We start from the raw sequence: 21,833 nt of genomic DNA on the forward strand, positions 1-21,833 counted from the left end.
TTGCACAATTTTCTAAAGAGGAATCACGTACAGCGTGTATGGATATTTTTTATTTATTGAATGTTCTTGGCATTGCTCATTGGTGTCTCTGAGCAGCAGAACTAAGATCAATAGGAAGGCATAAAGTTGCAAGATGGGAATAAAAAATGAGATTAAGAGTAATGCTTGTAAAAATGCAAAGATACCTGCTTGGGAGACAGTGAAGGCTGCAAAACCCAGACTCTCTCAAGCTCTCTTCTCTTCTTGCATGAGAGCACTGCTTCCGGGGCCCCCTTGAGAAAGCTCCTTCTAAAGTGTAGAAAAATATAAGGCTTTTTGGAAGTTGAGACAATGACAGAGAGAATGCGATTTCAAGGGAAATGACGAGGGAAATGTTCAGTCAAAATTGAGTTATTTGTCGCTGCCCTAAATACCCACAACTATATGTGGCTGTTTTCAGACTGGCTCTTGTTTTCCACAAATAAACCAATACATTCAAAATAGTCGTCTTAACAATACATGTATTACAACATAGTAGCCATTGCTTAAAGCATCTTTGGGATTACCTTTATGCTTTGAATATATTCATAGCTAATAAACATGTGCCTGTTGATTTTTGGAAACTGCTAGAAGCTTGCAAGTGCCAAGTTTGGTGAATAAAAACATGATTTAAGCATATTTAAAAAATTTTTTTTCTCTCTTTCTTTTACAATTGGTACTCAAACATGGAGAGTCAATATAAACTAATGGAGTTGATTTTCTTGTATCGTTTATAAAACCATGCTGAAGGCTTACGAAAGAGTTGAACAATGACAACACCGTAAATAGGACCTCCCAAATCAGCTATTCAGAAGGGTCTGAAATTCAAGTATATTTGGTTATGTTTGTAAACACACACACACCCACACACACACACAGAGCTTATACAGGTTGCAGTATTTTCAAGTGTCTTGGTTATGTAAAAAGTATAACTTTATTTTATAGAATTCAGCTAAATATACATTCAAAGACACCATTACTCCTGGTTATAAACAATATATTCTAAGTCAATTCTGAGTTTTCTCTATTTCTGGTTTAAATTATAGCAAGTTGTAATTTCTCCTTTTTCCTGGGGCTAACCTAAGCGGTGAGGTTTTCACAGTGTCACAGCAATAGTGAAGAGATGGCATCTACTCCTTGGTCTTTACCTGTCCTGCATTGGTCTCCCCTGAGCCATACAGTTCTCCGTTGGGTCCTCCATGCTGCTTCCTGCCTCTATGCTCCCTCATCATGACTGCAGGGCCCACAGGAGCGCTTGTTCTCTCTCTCGCCCTCACTCTCACTCTCCTCTCTCTTTCACAGATAACTTCTGTATCACCAAAACGTGGGGAAGAGAGAAGGGTCAGAGTGCCTCCCACACCTTTTGGAGGGCTCGAGACTTGAAGAAATATTGGGCCCCTCTGCCCTAGACATCCCGTGAAACCATTTGGCTCTACTGCTGTCTTGTTTTAGTGATGTGAAAAAAAAAAAAGCCCTGTAAAGATATGCCAGGCATACAACAAGAATCCTGTGAATATTTGTTGACTGGCTGACTGAACGAATGCAGATGCATTTTCCCAGAGTTCCAAAAGGGAAGTAGGAAGTGTCAGGGATAGGGATAATCTCCCTTCTATCTTCTTGTGTTCTTATGGCTGAACTAATAATAAAATTGACACAAGACCATATTAACAGGAGAGAAACCCAGTTTAGTAGATATGTACTGGAGAACATAGAGAACCGATGCTTGAAGAGTGAACAAAGCAGGCAGTATATATATCTTTTACACAAAGAAACAATAAATTTCTGAGGAATTGACAAGACAAAGAAACTTAGGTACTTTGGGGTACATAATGGTGTACATAATGTACATTTGTACATTTGGGGTACATAAATGGTGAGGAATTTAAGCAGAGTTTAGGCTTGAGGCAGTAAATGAACAAGGTTTGTTTATGTGGCTTCTGGGCTCTGAATCCCCAGCTCCAGTGGTAAGGATGTAGGGAGAGCCCCTTTCACATGGGAGATTTATTTCCTGCTTTCAGAAGCATAAAGACAAGAGGGTCAGAATGCTCTTTTTGTTTCTCAAGTCATGTTAATTCAAAATAATTAATATCCTATTGTGGGATATTTTGGGGTGGCCTGCCGTGGGCCCCAGTAGGAGTATGTTTTCTCTTCTTTTGGATTCCCCAAATTATTCAAGGATTGTATTCTTTTCTTCACTCTTTTTGAAACTAATCCTAGGAAGGGAGTGTAGAGAAGAGGATGAAGCCCCTTCTAAGAGACCTTGCAAGAATAATTCTTCATCTCTGAGCACTTCCTATATCAATGTGGTCACTTGAGGAGACTGCCAAGTGTCCCACCTTATTATTATTATCTAGTTTTAAGATGCTATTTATCTAACTTTTCAAATAGTTGATTTAAAAAAATTTTTTTGCACCCATTTAAGTTTCTTTTAGAGTGCTTTAGGACAGCTTGAGAGCTGACAAAGTCAGTAATCATATGTAAATTTTTGGTTATATAACCAACAATCCATTTCTTACAGTTCAGATTCCTCAGTGACCATAAATGACTTTAAAAGGAAGAGTGATCCTCACCAACTAGCATAGGGAAATCTCCAATGGACACTTTGCACAGTGAAGATTAGGAATGGCTGGTAAATCTTTAATGGACAATTGGCTCCACTCTTCATGGGTTTATGAGAACAGCTGCACCAAACTTACTAAATTGAAATGTTCTTCATTCTGCTGAGAAGGGTCAACTTTTCTCTTCCTTCCTTCCTCTCTTCCTTCCTCTCTCCTTTCTTTATTTATATTTTCTCTATTACATTTCTAGCCACCATGTCTTTAACCTAGTAAACTAGATTTGCACAGAAGTAATTCTACTTACGATTGGCACATGTTGGGGTGAGAAGATTGCTTATTTCCACTTGCTTAAACCTTATGCATATCCATTTTAGCTGTACATAGGAGCTAAATTTTTTTAGAGATGAAGAATAAAATCCAAGGAAGACACCAGTAGTCAGGGATTACCAGGCAGAGAGTTGTCATCCTCAGAGTCAAGACAAAACGTTATCATGTGCATGCATTATTTGATCTTTACTAACTTGGATTCATCACAATGAGGCAGCACAGCCAATAGGAAAGGTGGGAGTTAGAAGATGTCTGTCCTTTATCTTAGATTTGGGGCAGATTATTTAACTATAGTTTTTTTTTTAACTTTCTGTTCTTTTGATGAGGAAGATTGGCCCTGGGCTAACACATCTGTAACCAATCTTCCTATTTTGGCCTGAGGAAGATTGTCACTGAGCTAACATCTGTGCCAATCTTCCTCTATTTTTTGTGTGTGGGACGCCTCCACAGCATGGCTTAATGTGGGGTGTGTAGGTCTGCACCCGGGATCCAAACCTGAGAACCCTGGGGCACCAAAGCAGAGCACATAAACTTAATCAATACACCACTGGGCTTTCCCCTAATTATAGTTTTGAAATCTGGAACTTCTTTCACTGGGGCAAGCATATACATTCAACTCTTTTTCTTATTTCCTTCCCCTTAGTTTTGATGGTGGATATTCCAAACATTAGATGAAAAAACTAGATTATCAAGAAGCATCTGTTAAGCAACTAATTGTATATGTCACTGACATACTGATAGCGTTTATAGCTCCTTTTCCTCAAAAGTTTTTAGTTTAGAACATTTCACATGTACAAAAGTAGTGAGGATGATACAGTGAACTCCTGTGCACCCAATCCCAACTTCAACATTTATCAACTCATGGCCAAATTTAATTGACCCAAACTCTCACAAGTTCCTCTCACCCTAAATTATTTTGAAGAAATTATTGGACATCATGGCACTTCATCCATCAATATATCTATGTAGATATCCAAAAAATAAGAATTCTTTAAAAAACTGTAACCACCATGTCCTTACTATGCCTAAAAATTAATAATAATTCCTCAATACTATCAAACATTGTCAGTGTTCACTACCCCATATTTTTTACATTTGTTTGTTGAATCAGGATCTACATAAGTCCAAATATTGGAATTGGTTGATGTGATTTTCAACTTTCTTTTTAAAAAATTTATTTATTTTATTGTGGTAAGAACTCTTAACATGAGATCTAGTCTCCTAACAAACTTTTAAGTGTACAGTATGCTATTCTTAACTATAGGTACAATGCTGTACAGCAGATCTCTAGAGCTTATTCATCTTGTTTAACTGAAACTTTGTGCCTGTTGATCAGTAACTCCCCTTTTCCCCTCCCCACAGGCCCTGGTAATCACAATTCCATTCTTTGATTCTATGAATTTGACTCTTTTCCATACATCATATAGGTGGAATCATGTAGTATCTGACTTTCTGTTACCGGCTTATTTCATTTAGCATAATGTCCTCAAGCTTCATCCATGCATATTGCAGAATTTCCTTCTTTGTGAGGCTGAATAGTATTTCATTGTATGTATACACCACAATGTCATTATCCATTTATTTGTTGATAGACATTTAGGTTGTTTCCACATCTTGGCTATTGGGAATAATGCTGCAATGAACATATAAGTGCTAATATCTCTTCAAAATCCTGATTTCTATTCTTCTGGATAAATTAGTTCTAACAGTTTTTTGTAGAGTCTTTGAGATTTTCCATATATGGGATCATGTTCTTTTCAAATAAGGACAGTTTTACTTCTTGCTTTCTGATTTAAATGCCTTTTATTTCTTTTATTTTGTTTTTTACCTATTTGCTCTGATTAGGACTTCCAATACTATGTTGAATAGAAGTGGTAAGAGTGGGCGTCCTTGCCAAGTTCCTGATCTTAGAGGAAAAGCTTTCAATTTTTCACCATTGAGTTGATACTAGATGTGGGTTTTTCATATATGGCTTTATTGTGTTGAGGTAGTTTCTTTCTATTCCTAATTTGTTGAGAATTTTTATCATGAAGAGGTGTTGAATTTTGTCGCATGCTTTTTTGCATCTATTGAGACAATCATGTGATTTTTTACTCTTTATTCTGTTAATGTGGGATATCAAATTAATTGGCTTTCATACGTTGAACTGTCCTTGCATCTCAGGGATAAATCTCACTTGGTTATGGTGATCCTTTTGATGTACTGTTGGATTTGGTTTGCTAGTATTTTGTGGAGGATTTTGGCATCCATGTTTATCTAGAATATTAGCCTGTAATTTTTTTTTCTTCTGTTTTTGTCTGGCTTTGCTGGCAGGGTAATGTTGGCCTCATAAAATGACTTCAAAGAGTTCTCCTTTCTTTAAGGATTTGGAAGAGTTTGAGAAGCACTGGTGTTAATTCCTCTTTAAATGTTTGGCAGAATTCACCAGTGAAGCCATCTGTTCCTGAACTTTTTCTTTGTTGGGAGGTTTTTTATTACTAATTAAACCTTCATACTAGTTTTAGGTTCTTCAGACTTTCTATTTCTGCATGACTTAGTCTGGGCAGGTTGTATGTTTCTAGGAATTTATCCATTTCCTCTAGGTCATCCAGTTTGTCGGTGTACAATTGTGCATAGTAGTCTCTTATGATCCTTTTTATTTCTGAGACATCAGTTGTGATGATTCTTCTTTTCATTTCTGGTTTTGTTTATTTGAATCTTCTCTCTTTTTTTCTTAGTTAATCTAACTAAAGGTTTGTCAATTTTATTGGACTTTTTAAGAAATCAATTCTTACCTTTGTTGATTTTTTTCTATTGTCGTCTATTTTCTATTTCAGTTGTCTCTGCTCTCATTTTTTAAATTTCCTACCTTCTCCTAATTTTGAGCTTAGTTTGCTCTTTTTCTACCTCCTTGAGATGTAAGATTAGATTGTTTATTTGAGATCTTTCTTCTTTTTTAATGTAGGCATTGTTATGAATTCCCCCATAGTACTGCTTTTGCTGCATCTTATAAGTTTTGGTATGTTGTATTTTCATTTTCATTTGTCTCAAGGTATTTTCTAATTTTCTTTTTTAACTTTTTCTTTGACCCAAAGGTTATTCAAATATGTCTTATTTGATTTTTACATATTTGTGGATTTCCCAGTTTTCCTTTAACTGTTGAAATCTAGTTTAATTCCGTTTTGGTCAGGAAAAAATATGTGGCATAATTTCAATCTTTATAAATTTGTTAAGACTTGTTTTGTGACCTAATATGTGACTAATCCTGGAAAAAGATCCATGTATGCTTGAGTAAAATGTACATTTTGCTGCTATTGGGTGCAGTGTTCTGTATAGGTCTATTTGGTCTGTTATGTTAGTCAAGTCTTTTCTTTCCTTATGTATTTATTTTTTTCTTTTAAGAATAAATTTTATTTGTCTTGAAAATTCTCCTAGAAATGGCCGAATTTTCTTCGTGCATTTTTAAAATTTTTGCATTTTTTATTGTTACAATTGACATATAACATTCTATTAGTTTTGGGTATATAACATAATGATTCAATATTTGTGTATATTGTGAAATGATCAACACAATGTCCAGCTAACATTGATCAGCTTACATAGTTACAAAAAGTCTTTTTATTTTTTTCTTATGATGAGGACTTTTAAGATCTACTCTCTTAGCAACTTTCAAATATGTAATACAGTATTAACTATAGTCCCCATGTTGTACATTACATCCCTATGACTTATTTATTTTATAAATGAAGGTTTGTACCTTTTGACCACCTTCACCCATTTCGCCCACCACCCCTTGCCTCCCTGTGGTGTCCATAATGCCCTTCTTATTTATGGCAAAATAGTATGCCATTGTATATATCACATCTTCTTTATCCATTCACCCACTGATGAACACTTAGGTTGTTTCCATATCTTGGCTATTGTAAACAATACTGCAATAACATGGGGATGCATATATCTTTTTGAATTAGTGTTTTTGTTTGCTTTGGATAAATATCAAGAAGTGGAACTGCTGTATCATATGGTAATTCTACTTTTAATTTTTTGTGGAACATCCGTACTATTGTCCATAGTGGCTGCTGCAATTTACATTCCCATCAACAGTGCATGAGGGTTCCCTTATCTCCACATCCACACTAGCATCTGTTACCTCTTGTTATTTTGTTGATAGCCTTTCTAACAGGTGTGAGGTGGTATCTCATTGAGGTTTTATTTGCATTTCCTTGATGATTAGTGATGTTGAGCATCTTTTCATGTACCTGTTGGCCATCTGCATGTCTTTGGAAAAATGTCTATTCAGATCCTCTACCCTTTTTTGATTGGAATATTTGTTTTTTTTCTATAGAGTTCTTCACATATTTTGGATATTAACCTGTTATCAGATATGTGGTTTGCAAATATTTTCTCCCATTCCATAGGTTGCCTTTTCATTTTCTTGGTGATTTCCTTTGCTGTGCAGAAGCTTTTTAGTTTGGTGTAGTCTCACTTGTTTATTTTCGCTTTTGTTGCTCTTGCTTGAGGAGACATATCCAAAAATATACTGCTAAGATTGATGTCAAAGAGTTTACTGCCTATGTTTTCTTCTAGGAGTTTTATGATTTCAGATCTTACATTTAAGCCTTTAATTCCTTTTGAGTTAGTTTTTCTGTATGGTGTAAGGTAGTGGTCTAGTTTCCTTTTGCTGCATATGGCTATTCAGTTTTCCCAGCACCATTTACAGAAGAGACTGTCCTTTCTCCATTGTATTTTCTTGGCTCCTTTGTCATAAATTAATTGACCATATATGTGGGTTTATTTCTGGGCTTGCTATTCTGTTTTATTGATCTATGTGTTTGTTTTTATGCCAATACCATACTGTTTTGACTACTATAGCTTTGTAACATAGTTTGAAATCAGGGCATGTAATGCCTCCAGCTTTGTTCTTCCTTCTCAGGATGGCTTTGGCTATTTGGGGTTGTTTGTGGTTTTAGGATTTATTTTCTCCATTTCTGTGAAAAATGCCATTGGAATTTTACAGGTATTGCATTGAATCTGTAGATTGCTTTGAGTAGTATGGACATTTTTAACAATATTAATTTGTCCAATCCATGAGCATGGAATATCTTTCCATTTATTTGTGGCTTCTTCAATTCCTTTGTTTCCTTATTGATCTTCTGTTTGGATGTTCTATCCATTATTGGATGTAGGATATTGAAGTATCCTAGTATTATTATATTGCTGTCTATTTCTCCCTTCAGTTCTGAAAATGTTTCTTTTATGTATTTATAGAAACTTTGATATTGGGTGCATATGTATTTATACTTGTCATATTTTCCTGTTGAATTGACCCTTTTTATTGTTATATAATGTCTTTCTTTGTCTCTTGTGACAGTTCTGAACTTTAGATTGATTTTGTCTGATATAAGTACAGCCAACCTTACTCTGTTTTGGCTACCATTTTCATGGAATATCTTTTTTCATCCCTTCCTCTTCAGCTATATATGTCCTTAAACCTCAAGTGAGTTTTTTATAGACAGCATATAGTTTGGTCTTATTTTTTTTTATCTACTCAGCTGCTCTATGTACTTTGATTTGGGAATTTAATCCATTTACATTTAAAGTAATTATCTGTTGGAAAGGATTTATTGTTGTCATTTGTTTTCTGTTAGTCTTTTAGCTCTTTTACCCCTCTTTTTTTCTCTTGTTGCCATCTTCCTTTTCGTTTTGTTGATTATTGTGTATTGATATCTGTCTTTTTTATAGGCCAAATAGGAGAGTTGAAGGGGGATGTGGTGGGAATCACCACCCCTGAACCTTTCAAGTACTTGATAGTGGCACTAATTTCTGCAATCCCTCCGGGAATGTAGTATTGCCTTTGGTTTACTATTTTTCTATGTAAAAGCAGTTCTAATGACTTCTGCTTGGCCTTTCCTACCACAATAACCCTCATTCTACAGGTCAGGAGCCAATGTTAAGTATGTATATTCCAATTATGCATTCTAGAAGTCAGGAAATAACTACAAGATGGGTTTGTGGACACACTGAACCCACTGTGTGATAGATCTGAACTAAAACTCCGTTGAACACCTGACCTTCATAAATATCTACTCTGACTTGTGGGCCACAGTGATGTTTTGGGTTTCCACAGTGTCAATTCAGAGCCAGTGTCCAGTAGTCCCCAAAATGTCTGAATATTTTCTTTTCCCCAAGGTACAGGTACTCTCATAAAAGGCAGTGGGTCCCTTTTGGGAAAAGCTGGGAGGAAAATTAGCAATATAAAATTTCTGTAGTGTACTGGGGTTTCTTTCTCAAAGATACCTGGCCTCCCCTGCATCAGAGTGGTTCTGGCTCAAGCCTGGGAACTAATTGAATGACTGTAACTCTCTCTTTTTATGATTCAGGTAAGACTTTTGTTTGCTTGACTAGAACTTTTATGCCTATATAGATCAAGTAAGAATTTAGCATTTCATGTCTAGGAACACCAATATCAACTACCCAATACTATAGGTCTGTGTAAGTCAGGTTATTCTGATTGCTGTTTGATCTTTTGTCCTTTATGGTAATCATTCCCACCCAGCCTTTGGTAGTTGAATGCTGCCACTTGGCCCCTGCCACCCTGGGATCCAATCACTCTTATTGCATTTAGGTTTTCCAATTCTGTGACTGGCCTACAGAGAATAATGATCACAGAGTTCTTTAAGGATGCTGGGGCTCCCTCAAAAATTTGTTTATCATAGTATTGGTGCTTTCACCAAAGTCTTCTAGACCCTCCAAATGTGAGTGAGTAGGTCTTAAATGACAAATCCACACAAACATTCCTATCTCCCTAAGTCTTTGAATCCCTTCCAATACATTAAACTCAGGTAGGTTGGGCTTTTCCAGTTTGCTCACTGTGGGCCACCCTTTGGTTCATGTTTCAGTTAACCAACTGAACAAACTGTTAGAGAGCCCTTTCTAACTCTCTGGTTGACATTAAAATGCAGAATCTTGGCTTAGTGAACGCTTATCAATAAATTCTGCCCAATCCAACTTTATATTCCTTCTACCACTATCCCATATTCTTAGTATCCATAGCCACACATGTTCCCTGATTTTCTGGCTGTGTATATTAGAAAACTCATGTACACTCTTCTGGAGTGTAATGCATCCCCTCATGGGTTACACGTTGTACCTCATCATTTGGAGTCTGCTGGAATTTGAGTCTAACTATAGGTCTAGGAGCAAAGAGGTGTGGTGGGACAGGTCCTAAGGACACTCAGTATTGTCTTGCATGGCAACTGTCTCAGGAGAAGCCATTACAGTTTCCTCAGGCAATGCAGAGAGAATCTCCTCAGATAAAGTAGAAAAGTCAATAATATTACGGGTGTAGAGACTGATCCACTGGCAGTGGGGAGATCTTTTCCACTGGCAAAGACTCATCAGAATTTAGAGGCCTAATGTCCCTGGCTTCATCAAGGTCTTCCCACACATTCCCATTCCAACTTACAGGAACCTATTCTTTCTCAATCAATGCCATCACTTTAACAATAAACACCCCGTGAGGCTAGAACTTCAACTTGTGTCATAATTCTACCAGTCACAGGATGGTTCTGAACTTGATTTTCAGCAATTTCAGCCCTGTAGCTAGAGGAGATAAGGGTCTCCTTCAGGACACACATAGAAACTCTTAGGTCACTTATGTGGTGTTTGAACTGGGAATTCAAACCCCTGCGCTCATCCTTTTCTTTCACCACTTTGTCTAGGAGCAACCAGTCAATGTCATTATATTCATTAGTTTTTCAAAAATACTTGAAAATATGATAGACAGTTACCTAGCTTCTTGATTCTTATAAGTGGTTGATTAAGAGTAGCCAATGCAGATGTTTTGCATATCTCTATTGCCAGATCATACCATGGACTATCAGTGCCCTCTTAACTACCGGATATGGAAGAGTCATTAGCATCTTTAAATATAATTAGATTAGAGAGCCAATTCCAGAAACTCAAGAAGCATTTCAGAAAACTCATTCATAACATTCTGCTTCTCTAGAACCACTGTCAGTACCAACTTTGTGTTAGTCAGGGTTCTCTAGAGAAACAGAACGAATAGAATATACATATGGAGATTTATTATGAAGAATTGGCTTACACAGTTATGGAGGCTGAGAAGTCCTACAAACTGTTTTCTGCTAGTTGGAGACACAGGAAAGCCAGTGGTGTAATTCCAGCCCAAGTCTGAAGCCCTGAGAATCAGGGGAGCAATGGTGAAAGTCTCAGTTTGAAGGCAGGAGACCAATGACCCAGCTCAAGTAGGCAGGTAGGAAGGGGATGAATTCTCCCTTCCTCTACTTTTTGTTCTATTCAGGCTCTCAATGGATTAGATGACGTCCACCCACAACAGGGAAGACAATCTACAGTGTCCACTGATTCAAATGTTAATCTCATCTGGAAACATCCTCATAGACCCACCTAGAAATAATGTTTAATCTGGCCACCTCATGGCCCAGTCAGGTTGACACGTAAATTAACCATCACAGTTTCTTTCCATCTTATATAGTGATAATCTGTATGAAACAATAAATCCATTTATAATTCAATTATAAATACCAAGGAAGAAGAGACATGTTAATTGTGTATCTGGAGAAATTTTAAAATCCATGAAATGTAGACTTGTTATGATGAATTAACAGGGACTTTTTGTTCTGATAAGAGATTTCTGCTCCTCCATCTCTTCTGGCCCCCAAATTGGAAGAATTTAGGGTTTGGTAACAAAGTGATTGATATTAATGGATAAAAATTTTATTTGGAGTAAAATAAAAGGATACGACTGAATGATTTTAGTTTTTCTGAAATAACAGTGAAGAATATAGTAGTAATGAATATATATTTGTGTATGGTTTTGGGAGTATAGATGATATCCAATAAATATTGCTAGTTGAAGAGGAGGAGAAAATAGTGAGTGACTAATTTGTATTGACCACTTCATGTCTGAGGGTCTTTGCCACATTCTTTATATATATGTTGATGTACAAAGTTCTGTGAAGAGTATGTTCTTAACCTATTCCAAGATGTAAAAGCTAAGGCTCAGAGATATTAAATGACATGGCAAAGGCTGCCCAGCTACTACATGGTAGAGACATTGAAACCTTATCTGATTTCAAAGCCTATGTATTTTCCACCCTGCCCACTTTAATAATGTATAGCAAGATCAGTGCTGGGAAGTGTTCTCTGAGTAAAGATTGCGTGGCCACATAAATTCGAAAACTTTGAATACCAAATCCATTTTTAGCTATTCCAAATGTACATAATAAAGCCTCTGAGAAGTCCTGAAAAAATCAAACTAAATTATTTGTTTAATCCAGCACTTGACTATGGACACTTTTCTTCTTCCCTAATGATTCTTTGGAGAATTCATACTCTACTGAGCTAGACTGAGAGTCAGAAGTGCTGGAAGCTTTACCAGCTAAATATATGTTTATCAATGGGCAAGTTTCATCACCTCTTAGGGCCCAGATTTCCTCATTTATAAAATAAAAATTTGGCTAGATGTTCTTTAAGGTCCTTTTTAAGTATAAATGCTTGATGCCTCTGATTCATTTCTGTATGAACAAAACCAATTATACTGGGTATTCTAAAACTCCGCTCAATTTCCTTCATACACCTCAAATTCATTATGTACAAACACGTTCGTATCCTTTCCACTATCTCGTTCCCCTGTCCTGTACTTCTTTATCTAGTTAAGTGGCATTAACAGTCACTTAGTTGCGTAAGTCAGAAACCTGGTGATGATCCTGGATTCCTTTTCCTTTTTCATCACCACATCCAATCAGTATAGCTAAGTAAATAAATATGTGGGCTTCAGTGTCGGACTCTATGAATCCGAGTTCTAGTTGCGGGAAAATGGGCAAGTAGCTTGACCTCTCATGTCTCAGTTTCCTTATGTATAGAAGGAAGACAATGATAATTCCAGGCACATAGAGTCATTGTGAAAATCACATGAGATAATTAAATGCACAGTAGAAATTCAATAAATAGTTCCTTCCTATTATTCTGCCTTTGATCCTCTTATGTTCTTCCCTCTTCTCCATCTCCAGCACTGCCACCCTAACCCCAGACCTTATTATCTCTTACCAATATTCACTTATAGATAGTCATCTAACTGGGTGAACACTTGTCTAGTTCCTGCCAATTTATAGTCTATGTTTTTGACTGAGTGTTCTTTTTGAAACAAAAATCTGTTATATTATTCTGCCCTTGAATCTTGTGCTCCAGTCAACCAACTGCTGCAGTCAAAAGTCCAAATGACTTTCAGTTCTCAGAATAAGCTGTGTATTTCATACTTTGGTATTTTGCTTGTGCTACTTCCTAACGTTACCTGAAATGCTCCTCCTACTGCCCTTTGTTTGTCTAATAGATATCTGTTCATCTTTAAACATCAAATGTCCACAGCAACATTCTGGTCCCAGATCAATTTCTAGAATCTCACTACTTCTCATGAAGAGATGAAATCTATTTCCCCTCTCCTTAAACTCAGACAGGACTTTCTGTCTCAACAAATAGACTGCAGTAGAAGTGATCTGTGTAGCCCCTGAGGCTAGATCATAAAAGGCAATAAGGGTTCTGCCTGGCTTTCTTTTTTGGGATACTTGCCCTTGGAGACCAGCCACTAAGATCCAAAGAAGCAAAGTAACCCATATAGAGAGACAACATGAAGAGGCCCACACAGAGAGGAACAAAGGTTCCTAGTGGATAGCCAGCATCAACTACTGGCTGAAACTGTCTCCCTCTCTATCAATCTATCTACCTATCTATGTATATGTATATGTATATGTATATGTATATGTATATATTTACATATATATACGTATATGTGGAGATATGTATCTCCACAAAAATTTCTGTTTCATGGACCACATATTCTCTACAACCTTGCGGACTTTTGTAGGAAATAAGGATACTGTAGTAAAAGAGAAGTCCTCAATGAGGCAAGAAGAGAGAAAAGTATCCTTTTAGATAGACTTACTCATCAACGTAAAATACCATTTATAATTTAGCATGAATTAGAAGAGAAAGCTGAAAGAGAGAAGCCCTTGGGTTTTTTTCCACCTGCTCATCTAGCCAGTGAACTTCATGGACAGCTATGCATTCAAGCTTCTTTATAATTTAAGACTTCTCTGGTGTGCTGCATATGGTGATCCGGGCTAGCCTTCTGGGATGTGACTCCTGCTTCAAGAGTAATGATAAAGTTTCTCGCACTCACTGTCGTTGTGGGAAGCAGACTGTTGTTGAAGTGTTATTATTAATGAGAATTACTGCTGGACAGCTTGAACTCGAGGATAATTTATTCTCCGTGAACTTCTAATTGCAGTAAAGCGGTTCATTCACTGCCACACTTGTCCATCTTGTTTGTTCCTGTCTTTCAGGCACGGTTGGCTGCAGTGAAACAAGGCAGAACTGCACAAGCTGCACGGGAAACAAAAGTCTGCATTTCTAGAGACACTGTGGAAACTGGGCAGAAAGGTTTAACTTGTGTAAGAGAGGCTTGGGAAAATGGTAAAAAGCATTCTGGCATGCTCGAGGGGGTCATAATCAATTCATATGAATCAACGCAACCTACTGTGTGCAACACACTATGCCAAAATGAGAAATCAGTGTCCCAGATGGCCTCTCACTGCTCTTGCTTTTGAAGCTCACTCGTCCTCTCCGGCATTTCTGACAGAAGAGCTCTTTCTCTTATTTTAAGATTTAGCATATCCCCGCTACCCTCTTTCTCATTTTCCTTCAAGAAATTGCTTTGGGAAAATTAAAACTGTCCATGATGATGACTCATATGTTTTTTGGTAGTATCTTTGATGTTATGGTGACTTCTTCTTGGTTTTTGCCAAATTTCTGCTTCCCACTGGTTTCATTTTTCTCCATTTTTTATCCTTGGTTGAATTGCTACCCTGCTCTTTGCATAAATGTCATTAAATGTGCTCCTGACTTGCTGCTACCGTGGTAATAGACACTTGTCATAGGCTATTGACTCATTACTCCATGTATATGAGGTTTGGTCACTTGTGGTTTAGCAGGCTTAAGAAACAACGTGATTCCCAGCCAGTAAAGGGATTCAAACCTGTCCAAGATGGGTGACAGATTAGGGTTTGGGTGCCATTATTATTTAATACTTAGTAAGCTCTCTGAGTGAGCTAATGACAGGGAACCCCCGGGGAAATGATCTTGGTGGTCAAATAGCATGTATTCTACTGTAGACAACCTTAGTGGGACACATAGCCAGAGACAGAGAAAGAGAAGGTGAGAATGAGAGAGAGAAAAAGAGAGAGACTGAGTCTTGTCATTACTATCCTTGATCATCTTTGGCAATTTTACACTCACTGAAGAATAGGGCTGGAAGAATCCCAGAGAATGTCTGCGTAGATGCTAAGGAAGTGAAGAATGTAGTTGACCTCATGTTCCATCTTTATCTCATGATGACTGCTTTATTTGAGGAACAGATGGCTTACATTGTAATTTGAGGAGCACTAGAAAAGTGCCCATATAACAATTCTTAGATAGATGTAGAAACTCACTACCACAGAGCCTGAAATTCTGCCCTTAGAATCCTGCCTTTGGGTTAAAGCAGGAATCAGTAATATACACGGAAGGAGAGGGAAGGGGCACAACCCAGGGGTGTTAAGAATCGCTGTTGTTTCAATCTAGCAATTACCAATGGAAGAAGTCATATTATTGTGTGTTGGGACAGAAAAAGACTGAAATACACTGGCTAAGTCGTGTTCTTCCCTGGAATCACCCTGAGAATATATAAAGATCCATTGTAGACACCAGCTATGCTGAGAGGCAGTTTTATAGAGAGGGCTAGCGCCCAGAATTTGTAGTCAGACTCCCTAGGTCCAAATTTTTGCTCTGTCCACACTGCTTGTATAACCTTTGGAAAGTTATTGGCTCCTTTATGCTTCACGTCTCTTATCTGTAAAATGGGGTTAACAATTGTACTTGGCTCATAGGGCTATTGTGATGATTAAGTGAGCTAATATATAAAAAAATACTTAGAACAGTGTTTTGCACTTAGCAAGTACTGCAAGAGTCTTCACAATTACTAATAATATTCTTTGGGATAAATTTGTTTTTCTCAAATTGTTCTTTTCTAAAGCAGTTTGGAATTGACTGTAGCACATCCAGAGCATTTTGATAAAAGGAGAAGGAAAGGACATTTTTGAGGCTGAGACATCCCCCCAATCTGGTCAGTCTGGGTGGATCTTTTCAGTGGGTGCTTCTGAAAGCCTGAGGTTCGCAAGTGGCCAGTGTAGGGCTCCATAGAGGAAGTGGATTGAGGGGGAAGAAATGGTAGAAAGATGGATGTTTTTTGTGAACCACTTTCTCAGGGTCTCTAATCTCGACATGGTCTTTCCTCTCATTCTTGTTCCCTTTTGGATGATGTAGAGAGTGTTTTGCCTAAGTGGTTGGGGATGTCCAGTGTTGGTGACATTATGAGAGCTGTTTGTAGAAGGAGCTGGCACTTTAGAGACACACAGAACAAGATTCAAGTCCCGTCTGTGCCATTTCTATCTCTGTGACCCTTGACAAATCACTTAATGTCTCAGAGCTGCAATTTCCCATTTACAAAATGGGCTTGCCAAAATGTGCCTACCTCCCAGAGGGGTGGTGCTAATCACATGTGATGATGTGTGTGACAGCAACTTGTAAACTGTAATGGGTGACATAGATATGAGTTGTTATTGTTAGTGGTTCCTTTAATTTCCCTGCTCCATACAGCAGACCTGAATTTTAGCAGCACCTGTGTGCTGTCATCACTTGGCTGTTGATTTTTATTTGAGGGCTTTACCCATAAGCCTGTGACTGGTAATTGTACACTGGCTTCTCTTGCAGGGGAGGTGGTGTATGCCATTGCTGGACTGGTTGAAGGTACTGATGCTGAAGCTCTCTTCTCGTAAAACAAGGAATCCTGACAATGTTCAGCAGGGGTGGGTCTCTCTCCTTCAATTTGTAAATCACACAATATTAATAGGAAACATTTTGGAATCATGAGCTACTTTTTGATGATATTATTATTCTGATAGTCGATAAAACACTTTCAGAAACCAAGAGCATTAGAGGTTGGCCAGGGTGGAATGAATGCTATAAATCAAGATTACCTGAAGGGGCTATGAGAGATAAGGGATTAAGTCGAGTAAAGAGATAACAAGGGGAAGTGTCCAAGGAGCTTGGAAAAATTGACCAGCTTCCAGGAGCAGATTTCTGAGTGCTATTAAAAAAACCACTCCAAAGGAAACATTTTCACTAGCAAATTCATATAAGAAGAATGTGGTTTTCTTAATTTTGTATACAGGCTCAGTGTAGTAGACTTTTGGATGTATTGGATTAAAGTGTTACCAATAAAAGGAAGAGGAAAGAGATGTCACTGTCATTTGTGGACAGAATCAGATGGGGTCAGACCTGTGCTCTGTGGGTCACAGAAAACATTTTCAAATACCTTGCCTTTCAGGTCTCAATCATGGACGGAAATAGAGCACAAAAGGTGCTTCTTAGGGAAGACTTCATTTTCCCAATCTTTCACAACTGAAAAATGGAGCAAATGAGTGGCTGGGTACAGAGCCTTGGCACCAAGTGACTGGGAGTAAATGGAACACTGCAGGGACACAGAACTTTGCCTGCCACTGAGCATATTACTGGAGAAATACAGTACAGACCCAGCAGGCTTCTGCAAACAACGCATCCCTTTAAGTTAATTGGTGTTATATAGAAGCTGAAATGCTCCGCTTATTTACAAAGCTACAGATTTATGTAAAGCAAAACCAATTACACTTAATGCCTAAACTATTCCAGGTGCTCAATGATAATGTTGCTAGGCACTAGAGAAGAAACTGCTGTGTGAATGCATCCTGTTCCGAATGGAAGCATGTTGTAGCTACTGCAATTTAGCTAATCATGAGTGTCAACCTCAATGTGAGAATTCTAAGCTCTTTTGGTCTTTGTTTTGGGTCAATTTTATAATTCTGTAGATCTCTTTTCATTTCTACGGGTAAGTGAAAGCATAATGAGCACCTTTTTCTATTATGATGTAGAAATTAAGGAGATGAAGGCAAATTTGGGGGAAAAACAACAAAATAAGGCAGACCCTTTTTCTAACAGTGAGAGAGACTGATAGAGTTTCTCACTCGTACTGAGGGGAGCTGTTTAAAGGTTTCTTGATCTTTTGAGTGTTCATTAACCCAAATTGCAAACTTGGCATTTAACCTTTTCCAGCAAAGAAAGTTTCGACGGCATATCGGGGGTAGGCTTCACTGTGTTGTCAGAGAAGAAATACTAAGAAAAGAAGGATTCGAAAAAGTTACAGGGCAAGAATTTATGTCTGTAAGAGCCAGTCTTTCTATTTGTCCTCAAAACAAACAAGCAAATAAACGAAAAATAGTTGGAGTAAGAGAAACACCTGGTGCTTTACAGCTGCTCTTTCGCAATTAAAAATGCATATCATATCTAATCAAGATGAATAAATTTTTTATTCTGCTGATCTAAAATTTTTTAGGTATACACAAGGGAGGTGCTTAATTGCAGAATCATTTGCAATCAGCTGATAAACCTACCCATCCTATCCAGCATGAACTGTCCTGGAAAGCAGTGGTGCTCAACCTTTAGGGAGCATGAGAATGATGGGGTGTGTTCATTAAAACCACTGATTCCTGGACTTATGTTAAGGCAGTCTTTGGCAGGGGCCAGAAAGATTCCCCTAAAGCAGGTGGTCCTCAACCAAACTTTGACAGGAACTGCTACAAAAGTATGAGACATTAGTTTTATTTGACATTAGTTTATTATTTTTTTGCATGAGTTTCCACATTTCTTTGCTTTTATAGGGAGAATCTCTTTTGGAAGACAATTTTCTGCATGCCTCTGAATTGATAGCATTGGAGACCAAAAGATACCATTTGGGTTAGGGGAGCATCTCCATTTGATTTGATCCCTCACCCTTCTCTCCATACTCACTTAACCTTTCTTAATTTTCTTCTTTCCTTTAATCTCAATAATTCCATCATTTACATTTACTTTATAACTTCTTCAGTTTGTGAATATTCTCTCTTTGTTTAGGACCTCTATTTTAGGAACGTTGATTTTCATTCAGAGAAAATTTCCTTCATCAATTTGTATCTTGATAGCATAATATCAAGATCAAATATAGTAAAATCATATGCAGATTGATCATTTACTCAGACATGGGCAGGATACGATCGCAATGCCTGGCATGCAAGAAGTGCTGGATAAATGTATTGAAAGGAAGATTATTGCATACTGTTATTTTGATTCTAATGGCACATTAAAACTAAAAATTATCATATTTGTTGCTTTTAATGGCTGAACAATTGTAAAAATTGTAAATTTTTTTACTTTATTTAGTAAATGTACTAGTATTTAGTAAAGTACTGTGATGTATAGGAAACTGTCATTTTGTTGTGATAGAGTAATCATTGAGACTTTGAAATTACTTTATTAATTCTAATGCATAACGTTTATGCAAAAGCATAATAGTTCACTAGAGGAGTCATAATTAGTCTTTGCAAATAAAGTACACAGATAATACTCATAAAGCCACTCCCATACATATTAGCTCTTAAGCTAAAGCGCGTAAAGTGCTCAGTTGAAGAAAACTTTGCACATAAGACAGGTAGAGTCAAATACAGTTTCATAGGGCTGTCTCCCAAAGATCAATACTTGAAGAAAATTCCTGTGTACTGCCATAAACTTTCAGAGACTTTTCATGGAGGAGAAGTGTTTCTTCAAGATTACTTCCACTGATGTTCTGGGCATTAAAATGATTTAGATTACAATATCTAAAAAAGAAAGAAAGAAAGCTTTTTTTTAGGACCAGATGTAGATGACTGGATAAATCATTTGCTTGCTCCTGAGCTTGTCTATCTTTTATTATGGGCCCATAGATACTGGCACAACAGTGATGATTATTTAAGAGCGCTGCTCACCAGAACACTCTTTACGAAATGACAAAGAGAGTTTTAGTACATATTAAGGCGTCTCATAGGACCTTTAGATGGCGCTCTTACAACCTGTAGTGAGCCTGACAGAAAGACAGACCGGAAAGGCTGAAATCCTATCAACTTTACAGACTTCATGGCAGCCAGAACTTATGAAAAGTTTATCAGATATACTGGGAATTTGTAAACTGGATGCTGAGACTATGTGGAAAACACCACTGTCAAAGAAGAAATCCATGAATATATTTCTGGAATGTGTACCCTCCACCCCTGACCCAAGAAAAACCTTGTTTTCCTGAGTATCTTCTAGGTACCAGGCACCATGCTAGGGCACTACACTCACCCTAACTTATTGAATTCTCACTACAACCCGAGAGGGATGGAATCATCCTCATTTCACAGATAGGGAAACCAAAGTTCTAAGATGCTAAATTACTTGCTTAGGGTTCATGTGAATAGTAGTTGGCAGATCTTGGGTTTGGAACCAGACCTCTCTGACTCTGAATCCTGGTCTGTTCCCTCTATGGCATCTAAAGACAAATTACTTTCTTAAACACTTTTGAGCGAGCGAAGGGTAGGAATGTCAGACTGCTTTATTCACTGCTGTATTCCTAGTGCCTTGATCAGTGCCTGGTAATAGCAGATGTCCAATATGTATTTGTTGAATGAACAAATGAATATGGGCTACAAGTTTAATTGTACCAAAAATACATAAGTTTCTGGGATCAGACATCTATTTTTGATTCGTGAAGGTTTCCAAAGTTAGTTTTGCCTTCTTTTCCTTCTCTCAATATATTGCTGAAAATAGCTGTAAGAGAAGAATATGCTTGAATAACTAGTCATTTGTCTGAGATTTATATTGCTTTCAATAATTGTCACAGCTTATGCACAAAAATTACTGGTATCATTGACAAAATAAGTGCAATGATATCAGCTTTATAAGGTGCCTTTTACAACATTGGAGGGACAATGGTGTCAAGTTATAAAAACAAATGCTCTTCTGTTCCCTCCCCCCAGAAATATGTGTAGTATGTTTTCATTTTAGCACCCAGAGTAGGATTCGTATTTATATTATGCACTATAGAGATGTTTGTATAATACTTTTCAGCAAGGAAAAGATGTTTCATCTACCTACTTCCTTCTCCCCCAACCTGGAGAGCCTTGGGTATGACATGTCACCATTGCTCTATTTCAGATTAGATTGAGGAGAACTCTAATACAGACAGAGGCAGGGGCTGGGGTTATTGGGGTACGAATGAAAGGTAAGTCTGGGTTGACATTCACGGATAATCTTTAACCATACTCAGGTGACATCCCAGTCACCCTGACAAGACTGGTTTGGTTCTAGGACTTAGACCAGGATTGCATCACACTAATATAAACTTGGTGTGGGAGTGCCCCCAGGGGTAATGCACACCTAATTCCATGTGTATATTGGTGAGGATGCTGTTTCATAATTAATACACTGTCCTCAAGATCTTGGGGGCAAGAAAAACTTGGGGCTGTTCTTAACAGATATTTTACCATTATCTGGCTTGATCAGATATGCCTTTGGGTTTAGTAAAAACTGGACATGTATTAAGATCAAACACTATCTGACTCATAAATAATATGTTTCAATAATGCTGTCCCTGGGACACCTGTGTTTTCTCCTGTTTCTTTGCATGCTTATTGTTCTTCAGTATTTGACAACAACAGTCAGTACAGAAATATATTGGAATCGTGTACTCCTCACTGCAGACTCTGCTCTTACTGCCTTCGATTCTGTACAATTTCTTGCCTAACACTTCTGCCTTGGCTCATCCAATCCCAGTGGACAATAGATACCCAAGGCAACGTGTGACTTTGCATGAATGTAGTTGGTTTTAGCTACTTAATCTCTGCCAGGAAGAAATTTTCCAGATTCTTCTTTCTTCTGATATATGACTCCATTCTTTTCCTGTGGAGTGGCTGATCAACAAGTGGGGATAAGTATAGCTACTTTAACTGAAAG

At 37.5% G+C, this 21,833-nt stretch overlaps 2 protein-coding genes across 2 annotated transcripts in view; one reads left to right on the plus strand and one right to left on the minus strand.

Moving 5' to 3' along the window:
- The window catches only part of DERA (deoxyribose-phosphate aldolase), a 228,923-nt gene extending 214,252 nt beyond the window's left edge, over positions 1-14,671 (plus strand). Inside the window, exon 9 of the mRNA XM_070619221.1 lies at positions 14,264-14,671. Coding sequence (XP_070475322.1) covers positions 14,264-14,527 — 264 coding nt within the window. The 3' untranslated portion in view covers positions 14,528-14,671. The remainder of the gene's footprint in view (positions 1-14,263) is intronic.
- Positions 14,672-19,320: 4,649 nt separating this feature from the next.
- The window catches only part of SLC15A5 (solute carrier family 15 member 5), an 86,694-nt gene continuing 84,181 nt past the window's right edge, over positions 19,321-21,833 (minus strand). The window contains 1 exon segment of the mRNA XM_070619699.1: positions 19,321-19,681. Coding sequence (XP_070475800.1) covers positions 19,534-19,681 — 148 coding nt within the window. The 3' untranslated portion in view covers positions 19,321-19,533.

Source organism: Equus przewalskii, chromosome 5 (genome assembly GCF_037783145.1).
Source record: "Equus przewalskii isolate Varuska chromosome 5, EquPr2, whole genome shotgun sequence".
In the NCBI taxonomy this organism is placed as follows: Eukaryota; Metazoa; Chordata; class Mammalia; order Perissodactyla; family Equidae; genus Equus; species Equus przewalskii.